General features: G+C 50.5%; 1 protein-coding gene across 2 annotated transcripts in view; it reads right to left on the reverse strand.

The window, feature by feature from the left end:
- LOC135815550 (bridge-like lipid transfer protein family member 1) overlaps positions 1–19,460 on the reverse strand; it is a 63,055-nt gene that overhangs the window by 38,229 nt on the left and 5,366 nt on the right. For both annotated transcript variants that reach the window (XM_065328866.1, XM_065328865.1), the window contains exons 7-24: positions 19,280–19,343; positions 18,786–18,872; positions 18,061–18,164; positions 16,984–17,063; positions 16,446–16,602; positions 15,449–15,529; positions 14,776–14,851; positions 14,045–14,218; positions 13,620–13,737; positions 12,822–12,986; positions 12,289–12,386; positions 11,335–11,820; positions 10,873–11,079; positions 10,442–10,579; positions 3,662–3,826; positions 2,512–2,751; positions 2,026–2,259; positions 123–1,771 (exon numbers count right to left, since the gene is read on the reverse strand). In XM_065328866.1, coding sequence (XP_065184938.1) covers positions 123–1,771; positions 2,026–2,259; positions 2,512–2,751; positions 3,662–3,826; positions 10,442–10,579; positions 10,873–11,079; positions 11,335–11,820; positions 12,289–12,386; positions 12,822–12,986; positions 13,620–13,737; positions 14,045–14,218; positions 14,776–14,851; positions 15,449–15,529; positions 16,446–16,602; positions 16,984–17,063; positions 18,061–18,164; positions 18,786–18,872; positions 19,280–19,343 — 4,323 coding nt within the window. The remainder of the gene's footprint in view (positions 1–122; positions 1,772–2,025; positions 2,260–2,511; positions 2,752–3,661; positions 3,827–10,441; positions 10,580–10,872; positions 11,080–11,334; positions 11,821–12,288; positions 12,387–12,821; positions 12,987–13,619; positions 13,738–14,044; positions 14,219–14,775; positions 14,852–15,448; positions 15,530–16,445; positions 16,603–16,983; positions 17,064–18,060; positions 18,165–18,785; positions 18,873–19,279; positions 19,344–19,460) is intronic.

The following is a 19,460-nucleotide window of genomic DNA, read 5'->3' on the forward strand; positions in this document are numbered from 1 at the left end:
AGTTAGAGCACTTTGACTTGATGCGTTTGTCGTTTATTAGACTTAATTGCCCCCCCCCCCTCCCTCCCACGCACGCACGCACGCACGCACGCACACACACACACACACACACATGCCCTTACCTTTGCATAGCTGCCACTACAAGTGGTGTGATCAGCAAATCAATACCACTGGGTACTGCAACTGCAGCACGCACTTCTCTCGCCACTTTCTCCACATTCGCTGCAGGTTCCTGTTCACTGAGGACTTCAGCCTCTTCCGGAATAGTGCTTGCGTGCACATTGGGATGATGTTGGGTGCCGGTTTCCACTTCACCTGTGGCTGGACCATCGGAGGCACTACTTGCAGAGCCCCGGCCAGGTAAGGACACTGATCGGCCATGACCAAGTCGCTGACCAACACCAGGAGCACCGGTAGGGCGTGTGAGCGGCATCGTTCCACTGTGTGTCGGACTGCCGCATGTGCTGCGAGTTAACACGGGAGTCCGCTGCACCAGCTTTGTCGGGTGGAGCGGCGTCGAGGTGTAGGACTTTCTCGGGCGCCTTCGGAAAGATTCCCGGCGGGCATCGTGAAGTTCGTTGGTGGGCGACATCGCTCTTTCCGTGCCGTTGTCCCCGTACACGGCATCCAGGCATGCAGCGTAGTGCATCGTTATAGCACCGTCATCATGCATGGACAGGCGGCTGTCTCGTCTTGTCGCCTCCAGCGGTGTTGGATTCGTCGTGCTGTGCTCACCGAGCAAGGCAGCATCGATTGCCTTGCTATCCACGCATGTACTCTCGCCGCCCACAACATCATCACTGGAGACCTCACCGGGCATAGATCGCTGGCCACTCAAGCTATTCAGACTGGCAAGGGCGGATACGAATGAGGACTCACTGGACGACTTCTCCTTGGACTTGCCCATGGAGTGGCGGCTCAGCCGTCGTAGCATCTGCCGGCGCAGCTGACTAGGCTTCAGGCTCGGAGTGGAGGCGTTGGTCTCAAATTCCTCGCAGGAGAAGAACGCCTCGCTTCCCGCTGTAGCTATGCTGGCCTTGCTCTGCGTTGAGACATGCGAGTAGCTATGCTGGTACAGCACTGGCTGACTGCCGCCGCCTCCACTGCCAGCCATCAACATCCTCTCGGCGACGAGTTGAGCAGCACTTGCCGAGTCCTCCAGATTAGATCCAAGGCGCCTGCGCCGTGCCGCATCCGCCGCTGTTACTCCGGCCGGAGCGGACCCGAAGCGATGGAGGCTATCATGGCGGGTAGAAGGTGTCGCCCCACCCACAGGCGTAATACTGCCGTCATGCTGCTCTGTAGCTTTGCTCACAACTGTACTGCCGTCATGCTGCTCTGCCAACTCATGTGCTTGTTCATTAACTTGATGATGCGGGCGACATGGTGATAGGTGTTCAGTGGGAACGGGAGTTACTCCTAGGTCTGATTGGCCACTGCTACTGGTGGAGGAGACTGACAACACGCGTGGGTAAACACCAGGTTGCTCCACCACACGCAAGCTTGACGAGTCACTCGAGGTGTCCGACAGTCCGGATAGGCTTTCTTCGGCAAACTCGCCGCCTTCGCCGGCCCCTTCGTCGCCATACGGACTCAGCCAAGCGCGTGTGAAGTTTGTCCATTCCTCCTGGTCTTCCTCGACCACCAGTCCATCATCATCTAGATGTGCAGAGCTGAACTGGCAGTTGCCACAGCAGCCACAGAACTCTTGGTTCTCCCACAGGAACCACAGGCGATGGGTAGACCGGTCGTGCTTGATGAGAAAGTCAAGCTGGACAGCAAGCAAAAAAAAATAGAAAGATAATGTTGGCAAATGTCAAGGGCATCTTTTGCAAGAGCAATCTATCAAGATCTTATGAACCCAGAATTTCAGATTTCGTACTGCAACTTGCCTACTCGTATTCCTCCATTCCAGCCATCTTCAGCACCATATCACCACCATATCACCACCATATCACCACCATATCACCACCATATCACCTCACTGCTGATGGAAACTTGTCAGTCTCCCCACAACCCACTTACCTGCTCTCTGACCAGTGGATACGGCTCCTTCATCCGCAGGTCAACACTGACTTCGGGCAGGTGTATGTTGCCAGCGTCGAGGAACTGGCTCGACTGGTTAGCATCGGGGCCGGAGCCGATCAGGCGGTTTTCTTGGACGTACTGCGTGAGCTGAAAGTCCAGCAGCTGCAGACTGTACCCTTCTGTGCACTCTGCATTGGCTAGTGTGCAGTTGGCCAGGCGAAATGGGCCACCCTGCACGCAACAGCAGATGCAAGGAGCGCACGACACCAGCATGCAAAGTGTATTGATATCACCTACCAAATATTATTTTCAATGAGACCCTTTCGTGGAGATTTGCGCCACCAGAAGAAGACCAATGATAGGTTTACACTGATCAGCATCAGCATGGCATCGCTGACTCTTGACAGTGCATGTTCAAGTTGAACACCAAACTAGACTGGATCACTACTGAGGCTCTAAGTATAACTATACAGCAAAGCTTACCTGAAGCAGGAGCTGACAGCCTGCCTCGACCACCTGGACGTGAATGCCCGGTGCAATCAATCTGATCATCGTGTACTTGAGCACTTCGGCACGGTCCGTCAGATTCTGTGGAAGTATGGTCTTCAGGTCACTGCCGAGTCTGGGTACACTGGGTTCCAGCGGAGGTGGCATCTTCAGCTGGTCTTCCTCGGCGATCATTTGCAGCAGGAATGGCTGGAGAAAGCCAAAGACTTGGTGCAGCTATGGGAAAAGAGGGCGGAGAAGTGCAAGACCGTCATGAATTGTATACACGGCAGGTACCGGTCAAAACGAGAGAGCTTGAAAGCTCAGGGCCCTCGCTATGCTTTTTCGCCTAGGTCACCATGCATGTTATTCAAACTAATGGAAGCTTTTTGCAATACAATGATAAAAATAAAAACCCGCTCGCCCTCCCCATTTTTTCTGAAAAAAAGGACGACCATGAAGTCTATTCTTTGGCTTGGCCTAACATGGGATTCGAACCCACACTGTCGCCCTGCATGCATTCCCCAATACACTTCGCATACATACACATTCTTCAAAGTTGCTTCACGTTATGATCTTGCACTTGGAAGCCCTATTTGAATAAGGTGGCCAGCTGTTTTAGATGGTACGGTACGGGACATGTGCAGGATAGCGCCAGGCATGCCGATGCGACGCCAGACACAAAACACAAAAAAATACCGAATTAAAGCGTTATGGCGTAATGATGCTAGGCATGATACCACATTATTAATAGCAGGGCTCTAGCCAGGTCAAAATAGTAGGGGGTGGGCATGGGAAACAGTTACCCTATATCCCATTTTTCCACTTTCCAATATTGTCTTGCCACACCAAATGCAACATATGGGGCAAATCCCTGCCTTCACCCCAGACAAATGTGCCTTTATGAACCATCTATCCACGAAAAACACGAAAATCGGAAAATGAGTAGCGGGGCGGCAATTTTTCACAGGGGCGCGCAAACAGAGTAGGGGGGCGCTGCGCCCCCCTACCCCCCTTTGGCTAGAACCCTGAATAGCAATAAGAGCAGGGAGATTCAAGTCTTGAGCTTTCTTCAACGGGGGAACAGTTAGATACACACCATAGACGGCATTGAAGCCCACATCTTCATAATCCTGGCCTCCTTTACCTGTGGTATGGTGACTTGGCCAATTAGCGGTGACAGTGCCATATGAACTAGCCAGCCATACTCCACAAATGTCTTGTCTATACCGTCGTATAGACCCTCTGCACAGATATTAATACCATTCAGTCTCAGCGAACCAGCGCTGAAATTCTCATCCGGAGGTGGTCTCTGTGAAGTTGAGGGACAGACAGATAGATAGACATACATACATACATATATACATACACGTACAGACAGACAGACAGACAGGTAGAGAGATATATAGATAGATAGAGAGAGAGAGAGAGAGAGAGAGAGAGAGAGAGAGAGAGAGAGAGAGAGAGAGAGAGAGAGAGAGAGAGAGAGAGAGAGAGAGAGAGAGAGAGAGAGAGAGAGAGAGAGACAGAGAGAAAGTGAGAGAGAGAGGGAAAGAGTGTGTGCATGTGAGCAGTTCTCGCTACCAGATGAATGCTTGTTATAATAAGAATGTCAGCCTATAATACTAACGGAGTTCAAGTGAAGGATGTCTTTGGGTTGTGCGCAATTACTAACATATACTTTGGCATATACTGTAAAAGCAGCCATTTTCGGTGGTGCTTTATTTTCGGTAACGTCGGTGCCGACAATGTTTACCTAAAATAAAGCGCACCGAAAATTCCGGTACTGGTACAGTACTAGTAAACTTACCTGGAAAACGGGTTTACCGAAAATTTCCCTCCACCGAACCGCCGATTTTGGAGAATACCGAAAAAATTACACCACCGAAAATTTCTGCTTTTACGGTATAGTGAATAGAGGTCACCCCCTGATAAGACCTCTATACTTGGAAGTGCTCGATAACACTAGAGAGTAGTTTGCTATGGCCAACCTCCTTTGAAAGGATATGATGTAATACAGCTGAGATAGTGTCTCTGCCTATTGCAAAGTATGCGAGGCTGTTGCCCCCGCAGGCGACGTTGGTGACGAGCAACACCCGTCGTATGCAACATACCGTATTTTCCGGAGTATAGTGCGCACTTTAGATGTGCTATTTTAGGCCCTAAATCGCAGGTGCGCACTATGCTCCGAATATGAAATGCATGTACTTCAATGAAGATTGAAGTGCGCACCCCCAATGAAGATTGGGGGTGCGCGTTATACAAAGGTGCGCACTATACTCCGAAAAATACGGTACTTTGTATTCACTGCTACACTTTTTGTAGTCTAGGCTTTATGTATGACTAACACAGCTATTGATGTATTGACTTTCAGTCGGCTCCAGTTACAACTGCCGGTACACATGATACATGAACTGTCGGACCCCTTTCATGCAGTCGTATGCAGCTGTCACCTAACACCGACACCGCTTTTGTCATCTACTACATGTAGTACGTATCATTTACCGCTACGCTAGGATCGGGATTGTAGTCTGTGATCCGTAGGCGTAGAGGGGGCTTGTTTTCCTTGGTGTGTTAGTTTTAGGTTCCTGCTTCGGTGGTGCAGGTTATTGGTCTTGTTTTAGTTGAGTTAGCTGTTTGGCATGAGAATGAAAGAGTAATAATACAGTCTTCTTATAGTAGAGTAACAACGTTACGTTTGTGGAATGGTGAATCAAGACGAGAGGTAGAAACATTGGTCCTTCGACCCGGATTCGAACCAGCCGGACCGAAAAATAAAGATAATGGACGTCGACAAGCGGCACAGTGAACAGGTCAGGTGATCTCAACGTGAGACCAAAGGCCGGAAGGTGAAGCCGACTTGTTGCAGCAGGAGCGACAATATCAGTAACATTGTCGCAGGCAGCGTCGCGGAGGAAGCCGAAAGTATCTCCTCCTCGACACTGAGCCGATTCTCGAGTGTTTCTCGACGCTCTTCGCGCAGTGCTGCTGAAGCCAGGAAGCGGAAAGCGGAGCTGGTGGCAGCTCAGCGTGTGGCTGCACTTGACGAGGAGGCGAGAAACCATAGGCTGGAAAGCGAGAAGAGACTCTCCAATCTCCAGCTCGCCGCGGACCTGGCGGCGATTCAGGCCGACGAGGAGGTCGACAACGGAGGCACAGCAGCACCCGTGCTCGACTACGGCCACAGCGAGAGAGCAATGGACATGCAGGAGTCACACTACCTCGTGAGGGACGGTGAAGAATCAGTATCTGCTCAAGACGCAGAACAGCACCCACAGCATGGGGAGGTCGAAGTGACTGAAAGTGTCATGCCAGCCCAGGGGTACACGGACAGTGACCCACAGGACGCGGCTACTCCAGCAGTAATTCCAGCCACCAGCCTTGTGCAGCCTCTGTGTGCTGCGGAGATAAGGATCCAGGAGTTGGAGGGGCAGGAGCTGAAGTTATGCGTGCATAACACTGGCTCCATTGAGCAGTGAGCCTATGACGGCAAGCTCACTTTGGAGCTTGAAGAAAAAAGATGACTCAAAGACGAACTCCAGCTACAGCAACAGACGATTGCAACCCTGAAGCAGCGGATCTTCCAGGAAGATGCGAGGCATGCTGACCAGGTGCAGGTGATCAAGTCCCTGAAGGGAGATCTTGCCAAGGGCGAAGCAAGCAACGACCGTCCCCAAAGTGACTTGGTATCCAGAGACCATCGCATCAGCCAGCTCACCAGCACGTCATGCGATCTGGAGGACCAAGTGCAGAATCTAGAGTATGAGCTGGAGTAGACCAGAGCTCAACTAGCAGTCATGCAGGTGGACATGACACCTTCCAACCGGAAAAGGCGCGAGCTGCAGACCAAAGCGCAAAGTGAGCCACGTGGTGCGGCCGGTGCCGACACCTCCACATGCGATCTCCCTTCGTCCAAGAGCGCGGGGGGGGGGGGGAGGAGCAGGGTGCCGTGACGATGGACCCCCGAAACGACCAGCAAGTACTGTTGGTCCTGCTAGCCTGCAGACACAGGCCACATCAGGTGACAGCAAACAGACAGCTGTTGCATCAGCAGTGTCACAGCTGGCCCAGGCATTGTCGGATAAGCTGACGCCACCAAGTGCGACCACTCCAGCCCACCAGAACACCTTGGACAAGGACCTGCGGAGAATGATGGTTAGACAATCAGCCAAAAGACCTGCCGGCCTTCAACGGTGATCCTACAATGTGGCCGATGTTCAACCGGACGTTTACGGCCTCCACTGCAGAGTGTGGTTTCTCCAACCAGGAGAACATGACCCGTCTGCAGAGAGCCTTGAAGGGAAAGGCTTTGGAGAGTGTGAAGTCAATGGCCGTCGTACCGGACAACATTGATCGAGTGATGCACACTCTCCAGATGCGGTTCGGCCAGCCAGACCATGTGGTCCAATCCATGATTGCCCAGGTCAAGACCATGCCTAAGTTGCGAGACGACGACTTTGAGCAGCTTATTGACTTGGCGAACTCGGTTACCAACTTGGTATCGACCATGGAGCTCCTCAAGAGCACAGGCCACTTAGCTAACCCACAGCTCCAACAGGAGATCGTGCAGAAACTACCGAGCAGCATGACCCGTCAATGGGGAGAGCACGTAGCAGAGTGCAAAGATCCAGTGACCATGAAAACACTGGCAGAGTGGCTCGCAAAGAGAGCAGATGCGCTCTGTTGTGTTCGGAGAATCGACACGATGACAACAAGGTGTGTCTCAGCAGACAGCAATATGAAGCCGCAACCGATTGCGCGACAGAGCGGCCAGCGGCAGACTGCCTTCGTGGCCTGCGAGAGAAAGTGCGACTTCTGTGGACGGGCAGGCCACAAGGTGGCTGAGTGCCGAGAATTCGCACGCAAGACGAACAACGAAAGCTGGAGATGGGTCAAGGCAGAACGACGATGCTTCACCTGCCTTGGCCAGGGCCACCGCACTAGAGAGTGCCCTGACAGTACACCCTGTAAGAAGGACGGCTGTGACCGGCTTCACCATCCGATGCTGCACCCACCAAAGAGGAAGGACGATGTCGAACGCACGAACCTAGCTAGCGCCCAGCAGCAAAGCAGAGTCGTTCTGAGGACAGTGCCGGTAGCAATCCGCGGACCGAAAGGTGTGGTGAACACGGCAGCACTACTGGATGAAGCATCAACGGTCACCCTGCTGGATTCAGACATCGCAAAGCAGGTGGGCACAGAAGGGCCATGTAGGCCATTGACGCTAGCATGGACGAACGACATGTGCCAGCAAGATCCTGACTCCAGAGAGGTCATGATCACGGTGAGCGGTCAGGACGGAGACCTCCAGCTGTCGGCCCGGACTGTGCGTGAGCTGCACCTACCAGCCCAGCATGTCGACATCAACCATCAGCGACAGCGCTGGCAACATGTGAGCAGCGCAGACATCACTCTCAGCGCGACAAAGAAGCCGCGCTTGCTGATTGGCCAGGACAACTGCCATATCATCTTGCCCAGGGAGACGATCGAGGGCCCACCCCAACGCACCCACACTGAGCCGGTGCAAGTTAGGGTGGTCAATACACGGCCAACTCGGTGACACTGACCCGGTACTGCATGCCCGACTTGACGATACAGCGGAAGAAGGCAGCGCTGAGGACACGGATATCGGCCTCCACCAACAGGTGAAGCACTACTTCACCACAGAATCGTTTGGTGTACAAGTCCGCAGCGAGAAAATACGCTCGCGACAGGAAGCGAAGGCGGAAAGGATCCTGGAATCCACCACGAGACATATCAGGGAACGATGGGAGACCGGCTTGCTGTGGCGAGATGCTGACGTAAGCCTACCGGAGAGTAAAACGTCAGCAACGCGCCGCCTCCTGTCCATTGAACGCAAGATGGAAAGGAACCCTGAATTCTCTGAAGCGTACTGCGCTAAGATTGCACAGTATATTGATGACGGATACGCCACCAAACTCACACACTCCCAGCTCCAGATGCCTTCTCAGAGTGCGTGGTACCTGCCACATTTTGGAGTGACAAACCCCAACAAGCCAGGCAAGCTGCACCTAGTATTTGATGCAGCTGCGCCAAGCCACGGGGTCAGCCTCAACGATGCCCTGCTGCCAGGCCCCGACTATCTCAACCCTCTCACCAGTGTGCTGTTCAAGTTCAGACAACAAGTCCATTGACGCCCGAGCCCGTCATCCTGGACACGTCGCACCCATTCACACAGATGCCCCTTCAGCAGTACCATATATGGCATGGACACCATGGTCAGGATAATGTGGCAAACGACGTCCGCCAGACATATTGGGTCCTGAAACTACGCACAGCCGTCTGCCGTACCTGGACCGTATGCCAGCAGTGTAAAAATGAACGTGCGCAGCCAACACCACCTCAGATGGGACAGATTCCCGACGCACGCGTTGCCACGTTCATCCGCCCGTTAACACATTGCGGCATGGACTATTTCGGGCCACTGACAGTCACTATCGGACGACGTCACGGTGAAGCGGTACGGCGTGATATTCACCTGCCTTACGACCTGAGCTGTACACCTGGAGCTGTCACACGACTTGACAACAGACTGTACCATCATGGCAATTCGCCGGTTGATCAGTCGCAGACGGTGCCCTGGAGTTATCTACTCGGACAATGGTACCAACCTACGAGGTGCAGCAAGAGAACTCAAGGAATCACTGGACCAGCTGGACCAGACACGCCTCACAGCTGAGCTCACGCCAAGAGGAATCAAGTGGGAGTTCAATCCTCCGGCAGCCCCGCACATGGGGGGAGCGTGGGAGCGACTAGTGAGGTCTGTGAAAACCGCCCTGAGAGCCGTGCTCAAGGAACGTGCTCCGCGTGAGGATACACTCATCACGCTACTTACAGAGGTTGAGGCGATACTCAACAGCTGCCCGCTCACACATGTGTCCTCTGACCCAACTGACGACAACAGCCTGACGCCGAACCACTTCCTCCTAGGGACGCCATCAGCAGCACCAGTGCCCGGAGTATTCAGTGGTGATGACCTACATCTGCGCCGGCAGTGGCGCATCGTGCAAGTGCTAGCTGACCATTTCTGGCGCCGATGGATGAAGGAATACCTGCCCACGCTAGCCCGGCGAACCAAATGGCACGGAAGAGCAGAGAAGAAGGTGGAAGTAGGTGATGTGGTGGTCATCGCCGACGACAACGCAGTGAGGAACACATGGCTGAAGGGGATAGTGACGGCGACCTATCCCGGCAGAGACGGCCTGGTGAGGGTAGCAGATGTCAAGACCCAGACTGGTGTGTTCCGCCGGCCGGTAGCCAAGCTCTGCGTGCTAGATGTCCGTTGTGTTAGTGACGGATAAATCGTCACTGGGGAGAGGATGTTGCCCCCGTAGGCGACGCTGGTGACGAGCAACACCCGTCGTATGCAACATACTTTGTATTCACTGCTACACTTTGTGTAGTCTAGGCTCTATGTATGACTAACACTGCTATTGATGTATTGACTTTCAGTCGGCTCCAGTTACAACTGCCGGTACACATGATACATGAACTGTCTGACCCCTTTCATGCATTCGTATGCAGCTGTCACCTAACACCAGCACCGCTTTTGTCATCTACTACATGTAGCAATACGGTATGTATCATTTACCGCTAGGCTAGGATCGGGATAGTAGTCTGCGATCCGTAGGCGTAGAGGGGGCTTGTTTTCCTTGGTGTGCAGTTAGTTTTAGGTTCCTGCTTTGGTGGTGCAGGTTATTGGTCTTGTTCTAGTTGAGTTAGCTTTTGGGCATGAGAATGAAAGAGTAATAATACAGTCTTCTTATAGTACAGTAACGACGTTACGTTTGTGGAATGGTGAATCAAGACGAGAGGTAGAAACAGAGGCAATACCCCGTCCCCAGAAACCTAGATCATTTACGATGTACATTAGGTAGCAAGACGTGGAGTTTGCTGGACTTCTAACCTGCAACGGGCCCCGCAGATTGACATGACAGGGGCCAATAGCCACATTCAGATGGCCTTCTTTGATATCCTTCACCATAGATACGGTGAGTCCTTCCATTACGATGCTGGGCAAGACTTCAGTGGATGCGGCGATGTGCTGCATCAAAAACACAGGAGATGAATGCACAGAAAGCAAGTCAATCGTAGGCAGTAAGACAAGTTGGCACACAGCTAGAAGACTGGTCTGTGTTCTTTGCAGTGGTGAATTCTTGGCATTTGCGACGACATATTGGCTGAATGTTCCACAATACTATCCCAATCAATAAGCTCACCACTGGAAGCAGACAACTGAGGTAATGTCCAGAATGGCCTGAGTAAAGGGTGATACCATTAAGCTAAAAGCAAGTGAAATATGACAGAGACTTCGATTTCAAGGCTGACTTCATTTACCTTCGGCAGAATAGCATGGAGTCTGTCCACAACAATGGAGACATTGATGTCAAGTTGCCGTAGTGGCTCCAGAGCCTCCTCTTCTTCATCATCCAGAACAGCAGCACCATCCGTCTGCATCTGACGTAAGCGTGTCTTAGTTGCCATTCGAGCAAAACTGGCCGACGGGATCCTGTGGAACTTTTGAAATCCACCAAAGTAGTTCTCCTGTGCCATGCGCAAACATCAAGATGGGTAAGTTAAATGTGCTAAAGGACATTTGCCTTGAATCGTATCGACGGACAAACACCAGAAATGCGTGCAATGTAGTAAATGTATAAGTATCATCTCCAGGAAATGATTTTTTAGCTAACGCAAGGAGAGTTTCAGCTGGTAAAACAGCTAAAATTCTCCCTGTGGTAGCGTCATCGGACTTATTTATATGAACAAACCATCAGCTGTATGAGAGCCGGTAGTACATACCCTCAAGAAGATGAAGTGCCGCAGAAGGGACCCGAAGAGGCGCAAGTATCCCGGTGAGACGTTCAGCTCCATTTGAAGATTGTTGGGCTCACTGTGCCAGTGCGGATTGGTGGGCAGTGCGTCCGCTTTCAGCGCTGGATACGCGCCGTCTGCAAACGCCACTGCCGAGTGGGACTTGTAGCGGAATGTTATGCTGGCACCCGGTGCCCACAGGCAGCTGAACCACTCGTCCTGCACGGGTGACGGTGTCTTCGCTTCGTCCGGTCCAGCTAGTGCGGCCGAAGCTGCGGACAGTGTGCGGTTCAGTGTCAGGCGCGGCGTCGAGAACTTCACCGTGTCCATATCTTCACCCGTGTAGTGAAAGCGATGGACGCTATCGGGAATCAACGCCAGCCATTGGTCGTGCGTTGCCTGTGCGAGACTGACAAAGCAACCACGTGCACCGTGCCAGCGAGGAAGATGCAGATCCGCCATAACGTTCCTTGCCTAATGACGTTACAGCCCAAGCAACAAAACAAGTACAAACATGCAGAGACAGGAACATTGCATCACGTGACTAGCAAAGCAACTTTCCACCAGATTGTACCCAGTTATCATCAAGTTGGACAACCTGACCAATGTGCATTTCAGCATTCAATCTCCTAAACTGGCTATTTATGTGACAAACTACTTGCGGACGATCAATAGCTTGCAATGGCGACATGTACTTGGTGTGTGAAAACAATACAACTGATGATTTGCAGAGATGGTAAACACATATGACAAGAGCCTCAGTGAGAGCACACAATCAAAGTGTTGAGAAGTGGCAGACTGACATATCATTAGAGCAGTACCGCCAGTTGCATGCATATACACATAATAATTATGTGCATGTACAGGCATGGCTGTGTGCAAGCATGTACGGGTATGCACTTTCCAAACATCATAGCCACTACACTCTACATAATTGCTCACCCTTAGGCGGTACTCGGTGTTGTAGACTGGTGCTTGGAATTCCAGGTTTGGGTACTCAAAGTCCACCAGAAATTCTTCTCCATGCAACGATATTGATGCTGTACAAGGAAGAGAGAAAAAAGACATCACACAAAAGACGAAAATGTTCATAAAAATAATCACCATGCAGGGGACACTCGTATCCTTGCACTTCAAGTGCCAGGAGAGTATGTACTTGGCCCAAAAGATGATGCAATCTAGCAGAAGTGATTACACACACAAGGAATTAAACGTTGCAGTATGATAGACAGGCCTCTATATAGAGAAACCGAGTCTGACGCGATCCGTGAATTTTTTTAATTTTTTTTAATGATAGACAACACACTGTTCCTCGTGGCCCTATCATACATACACATGTGCCAATTCAGTGCAAATACCCGCACAATCACTACATAGCAGTCTCTGCACTATCATCATCATCATCATCATCATCATCATCATCACAAGGCTTTCCAGCACCACTGGCACAGTATGCATATACTAGTAGTGCATACCATTGTCAGCAGCAGCAACTTTGGATGGCGAGCAATCCAGCCAGTTGTACTGATTGCACATCCATAGCATTCGGAAATCGTCCAGCTTTACGCCGACCGTCCACTTGTACGGAATAAAGCTGAGCAAATCAGGTGCCTCCTTGCTTCCCAGATCCTCAATGAGTGCTGTTCCAGGAGCGAGACAGGAAGAGAAACCGAGAAGAAATGAGATAGTGGGGGGGGGGGGGGGTGAGAGAGAAAGAGAGAGAGAGAGAGAGAGAGAGAGAGAGAGAGAGAGAGAGAGAGAGAGAGAGAGAGAGAGAGAGAGAGAGAGAGAGAGAGAGAGAGAGAGAGAGAGAGAGAGAGAGAGAGAGAGAGAGAGAGAGAGAGAGAGAGAGAGAGAGAGAGAGAGAGAGAGAGAGAGAGAGAGAGAGATGGAGAGATGGACAGGCCAGAGAGACAGGACAGAGAGACAGGACAGAGAGACAGGACAGAGACAGAGAGAAAGGGATCAGGTTTTTACAAAATGGCATCTGCACCCAGCAGCTACATGGACGTGGCATGTCTCCTTCACCAAGTAGTGAATCACAAAGACCGGACCTCCACTCATGACAGAGCAGCATACACACTGGAAACAGGCCCATGTTTTGTTGGAAGAAAAAATTCCAGAAAGTTCCTGGAAACTCTGAGTGGACACAGACTAATGTTTCCACCGGGCCCTATGACTCTGAGTGGCAAAGCTCTGCAGTGCTGACTAGACAGCATTGGCATAAAGCATGTTAACCTGTTGTCAAGGTTACTCTGCGAGCTCCGCCGTACCTGATACTAAATCTAGATGTGCATCGAGGTAGACAAACGCTGTGTTGCTCAACGCCACTGTTGTCTTCCAGTCCTGTACGCCATTCCACTCCAGCGGATACTTCTGGGCGAGCTTCAGCTGCAGCAGGAACGACAACAGGCATACAATACTCGTACACCACCACACCAGATACAGATACAAGCATGAGTAACGCCATCATCACTGCCATGTGCTTCACAGCTCCATGGCTGGTCACTGGCATTATCCGATCCTATTTCAGAAAAAAAACATTATACACATGTAGTACAGACATGCTTTGCTCACTTATAATCAGGCATACAAACTACTACATAAAACTCTTCTCCATATCTGGCATCATGGGTACCAGATGACAATGCTGAATGGTGGAATACAGTCATGTAGATGCTGTACATGTACAGCCTACCTCCAACCTCTCTGTGTCTATCCAGGGTCTGTAGAGTAAGCTAGTGGACACATTGACATCCACCAATGTAACGTCGGTCGTAACTGTCACACCGCTTGGTTCAACCAGCCATGGGTAAGTCATGTTGAGAAACGATGTTGCGCCGGCCTCTAAGTACATGGATGATGTGTCCGGCTGCAAGCACAACATTATTATGCACACGAGCACATGTATGAACACACACACACACACACACACACACACACACACACACACATTCACGCGCGTGCACACACAACACACACACACACACACACACACACACACACAACACACACACACAACACACAACACACACACACACACACACACACACACACACACACACACACACACACACACACACACACACACACACACACAAGGCCAGTGTTTGTCTTCTCTCATCTGCATATCCTGTGAAGAAACAAACTTACACCGATGGCACGACTGACCGGACTAGCAAAGATCGCACAAGGGTTTGAATGGTCATCCTGGGTGCTAACAATAACAGGAGTGCTGCAGTCATTTCTGACTTTCTGACTGTGAGGGCAAAATATTTATATCAGGGGCTCCATGCCCAAAAACAATGCACACCGGCACCGTGACACATAATGTCCTTTATTACAATAGGAGCACTAGTTGTATACACAATCCATGCACAGAGGAAGAGGGTGTGCATACTACACGCACCAATCCAATGCACAACTTACACTCTCATTGGCGAAGACAAACTCAACGACAGCCGGCGTACGTAAATAGACATTGAAGTTGAACGCCGTGTGTGCCCTTCAAGAACCGAACACAGAAACAGAAAACAAGCACACACGCACACACACACACACACACGCACACACACACACACACACACACACACACACACACACACACACACATACACAGTTACGATCGTAACACACAGGCAGCCCCGGAGTAGAACATACATTCAGACAGAGAATTGCACAAGCCTGTGTTAATGGTAAAACAATTGTGATCCTGATGGTCACACATCAGTCGGTTTAAACTCCCATGAGATCTTGACAAATGTGGAATCCACACAATCACATACGCACACTACAGCATCCAGCATCATGTTCAAGAACTGGCCATGACAAGGGAATGCTGGTCGAAAGGCCAGTTCAAAGTAACATCTCTTCAGCCACTGAACCATATGTACACTGGTCTGTGTTGCCACCACACACAAATTATTCCTGACTGCACAAAGAAAGAGGAAAGGAGCGAAGAGAGACGAGAGGGTTGAGGACAGAAGAGAGGACAGGAGAGAGGAGACGAGAGCAGAGAGGAGAGAAGGCAGGACTGGAGACAACGGAGAGGAGAGGATAGAGTTCAGGAAGGGAATGAACGCAGCAGGCACACACGCAGTACCTAATCTTGCCTTCCTCTGGCCGTGGTGTCACTTCCATAGCCTGGTAGGACTGTGGGAAGAAGAAGCGTTGCAGATTGGCCCTGCAGAAATAACCCGCATAAAAATACACACAGAGGGACAATGGTAACACATGTTCATGGTAACTGTTGCTGCTGCTGTCATAGTGGTAGTAGACAGCGGCCTGGCACCACAATTCCTCTCTTGTGAGAAGAACAACTAAGAATATGTGTTATAACATGTACCCTGTAAAACCATTCCGCTGGAGCAAAAACAGTAACACTGCCTACTTGTCAATATGTTGAGGAATTTCCACACACACTACCGGCGTCTGCTCTAGGATTTCAAACCAACCGGGTACACCTGCACCTGGTACAACTCTCGCAACCGTGTCAGTCCCGGGTACATTCACTGAGTGCGGCCATCGTACATCAGGGAGTCTTAGGACTTCCTGATCGAGTCCCAACCGGGTCTGAAGTGACCCGGTGTTCTTTTTCCAAGCGGGTCCAAGTACCCCCCCCCCCCCCCAAACCGGGTCGCTGACCCGGCTGACCCAGCTGACCCGGCTGACCCGGCTGACCCAGCTCTGGAGCAGACACTGAGTACTAGATCATTTAAAAAAATTAATGATGTACTAGAAATGATGTACTAGCACTTCAGAAGTAAGATATTAGAGCCTACCCAACAAGCAAATTACACAGAAGAAATACACTAGGAGTACTTGGTGTATGCGCTTTTCCAAACCGTTATTAATTTTATTGCTGTTCATGTTCCCCAGAACTCATCAGAGCTCCTGCACCAGACACTGGGACACCACATGCCAAACACCATACACATGCCAAACACCATACACGGGTCAAACGCCATACACAGGCCAAACACGATACACATGCCAAACACCATACACAGACCAAACACCATACACAGGCCAAACACCATACACAGGCCAAACACCATACACAGGCCAAACACCATACACAGACCAGCACAGCGTCTTACCGTTGCCTGTCAGCCCAGGGACCCCAAGTGACGGTGGTCGTCTCAGTTATCCGGCTTCTTCTGGAGCCCGTTAGTTCTGCACCGAACTCGACGTCCAAGTGCCACTGAGGATTACTGTACTGCACGCCATTACCAATTGTACCTAATGGCCATACACCTGCGATGTACAGCACACAACACAGCAACACGTCAAATAAAAGATATTAAATCATCAACCGGGATATTCCAAATGCAGCCAACAAACTTGATTGGCTGCATTTCAAATATCCCAGCTGATGGTTTTTGCCTGACCGTGTTTGTGTAAGTACCGAGTATGATGATGATGCATTCTATGATTTCCAATTGTAGATTACATGACCTTCCTACAGGCTACAGGTGCTGGCATGCTGCTGCTGAACACGTGTAGTGGTTTCTAAGTTCTTGGTTGGCTACCAATAGTTCCCATAATGCCACAGAACTGTGAACACTGGCATCGACAAAATCTGAGTGTGGTTTTTCCACAGGCAAAGCAGGAGAACAGAGTGCATCCACGCCTTACCCGCATCGTCCTGAAGGTATTTGAACGTGACAACTCCGCTCTTGATCACAACGAATCCATCGTTTCCGAACCGAGGTGCCCTGCACACAAAGAAAGATAAAATCAAACGGTGAGAGATGATCTCGTTGCTCCATCCGTCACAGTATAGCCTGTCTTAACTCTGAGTGATGACTGCAAGCACGGACCGGGGGATGTGCTTGAAAGACACAGCAGGGCATAGATTAACGGCCGGACATCGGACATTTTCCGGCCATTTTCGGCCACTGACTGGATGTTTTCTCACCGGACATAGTGTCCGGTCAAAAAGTTAAAAAAGAGCAGCGACCTTTCGAACTTTTTATGCAGAGTTGGGCTTTCTTCGGACCTTCGTGCCAAATGCGACTTGCATATCGTACAACTAACACGTACACCGTAGTCTCAGGCGTAGACTTCACTATATTTACTTGATCCGCTACCGCCTGTAGCAACGCGTTGTTGCTACAGTCAATTCACACTTTCGACCGTTGGTGTCGACTTCGCACTTGAATCGATGGGTTGGACTGCTAGTGCAGTTGTTCACTCTTGAGAGGAATATGTCATCTTTTATTTTTCACTCTTTCACTGTACTACTAAAAAAAAGAGAGAAGAAACACCCTGAAAATGTGTTGTGGAAAATGTCCGGGCATGTCCGGACAGATTTCAAAACGGAAGGACATTTGTCCGAGCTAAATGAAATCCTTAAGCTACGCCCTGCACAGTGGTCAGTCCTGACCCAAAGCACTGCTTTGGAGCATGGAAAGACCGTAATGATTATAGTGTATTCCAAACCCATACTTCGGAGCATGGAAAGACCGTTAATAGTAATGCATTCTATGACTTCCTATTGTAGATTACATGACCTTCCTACAGGCTACAGATGCCGGCATGCTGCTGCTGCGGGACCTTTGTTAGTGGTTTCTAAGTTCTTGGTTGGCTACCAATAGTTCCCATAATGGCCTCTATATAGACCGGTCTCGTGTGCGGTATGCCGATCTCGTGGCTAAATCCAAGCTAGACTTGCACGCAGGTGCAAGTGCAAGTGCAAGTGCATGTACTCACTCTTCCATGTCACCTTCGTAGCCTGGCGATGGCAGTAGCATGACCGTCACGCCCTGAGAGCGGCATTGCGCAATGTAACTTGCCTTGTCCAGCTCACACTCGGGCTAGACAAACACACACATACATGCATACATGCACAATGAGCACGTGACCGCTTACTCAACCGTGTTCGATTGGGAATAAGGACTGAATGCTGCATCGCAGCCTTTTCGGACCAAGACCAGTCGACTTACGTCCAAAAGACTACAACATATGGGCCAATCGCGGTCATCCATGCTTTAATAAGAACGAAATGGCGCTTTTAGTGACATTTTGCATACAAATCCCCATCTAGTAGGGCGCAGTCACCCAGTTTCAGTGGAAGTGGCAAGTTCGAATGGGAATAAAGGAGGAAGGGAGACGGTCTCAGCTTCATCAGACCAAGGCCATTCGACTTAGCACCCCGAAGACTACAATTGGTAAACATTTGATTTTAGGGTATACATCCCCTTTAAACCATTCATGCTAGGTTGTGGTGCTGAGGAACTATCCATGTTACCATTCAACATGAAATGTTTACTAGAAATACCTTGAAACAAAATATCAAACTACATGCCCCCCCCCCCCCCCAAAAAAGAAAACAAAGGAGCAAAACCAATTCGATGTGAAAACAATAGATAACCTCCGGGAAACCCAAAGCTACAGTGTTTGATGATCTAGCATGGCGCTGTGACATGCCAACACACCTTTTCCAGGGTAAGGAGGCCGATGATAGTTTCAGCTCGGTAAGACAGTGATGTCGGCAAGTGGTTGTTACCAATGTCGAGTTGAGCCTGAAGCAAACAAGGTGACCAGTGAGAGGGTGTAGCGGGGGGGGGGGGGGGAGAGAGAGAGAGAGAGAGAGAGAGAGAGAGAGAGAGAGAGAGAGAGAGAGAGAGAGAGAGAGAGAGAGAGAGAGAGAGAGAGAGAGAGAGAGAGAGAGAGACAGTGAGTGAGAGAGAGGGAGAGAAGGTACTGAAAAGCAATAAAGAGCATCATTGAACCAGAGTCAACTACTAGCAGTGCAAAGAAAGGCCGATGTGTTGGTAGGGTGGGAAAAAAGTATTGATCCCCCCCCCCCCCCCCCCCCCCAGGAAAAAGAATGTCAAGTGCACACAAGGAGTGATTTGGGTTGCGCACTGGTCACGGTCATGCCCAATGCGGCGCAGCACCGCATGCCGCAGTACTTGACAGTACGTACGGTGACAATATGGATATGAACAGCCGGTAGCCATTCTCGCCACCATGCATCCAATGGTGATTCGCTACAAGAAGACAAACAAGACAAAATGGCAGAACAGGCATGTGAAGCGGAGTCGGAAACCTGCAAAAGGTGTTCACTATTATTGTAGTGGAGCATTCTGTGGTTAATAAGGACAGAA

The sequence above is a fragment of the Sycon ciliatum genome, chromosome 4, assembly GCF_964019385.1.
Source record: "Sycon ciliatum chromosome 4, ocSycCili1.1, whole genome shotgun sequence".
NCBI classification, from domain to species: Eukaryota; Metazoa; Porifera; class Calcarea; order Leucosolenida; family Sycettidae; genus Sycon; species Sycon ciliatum.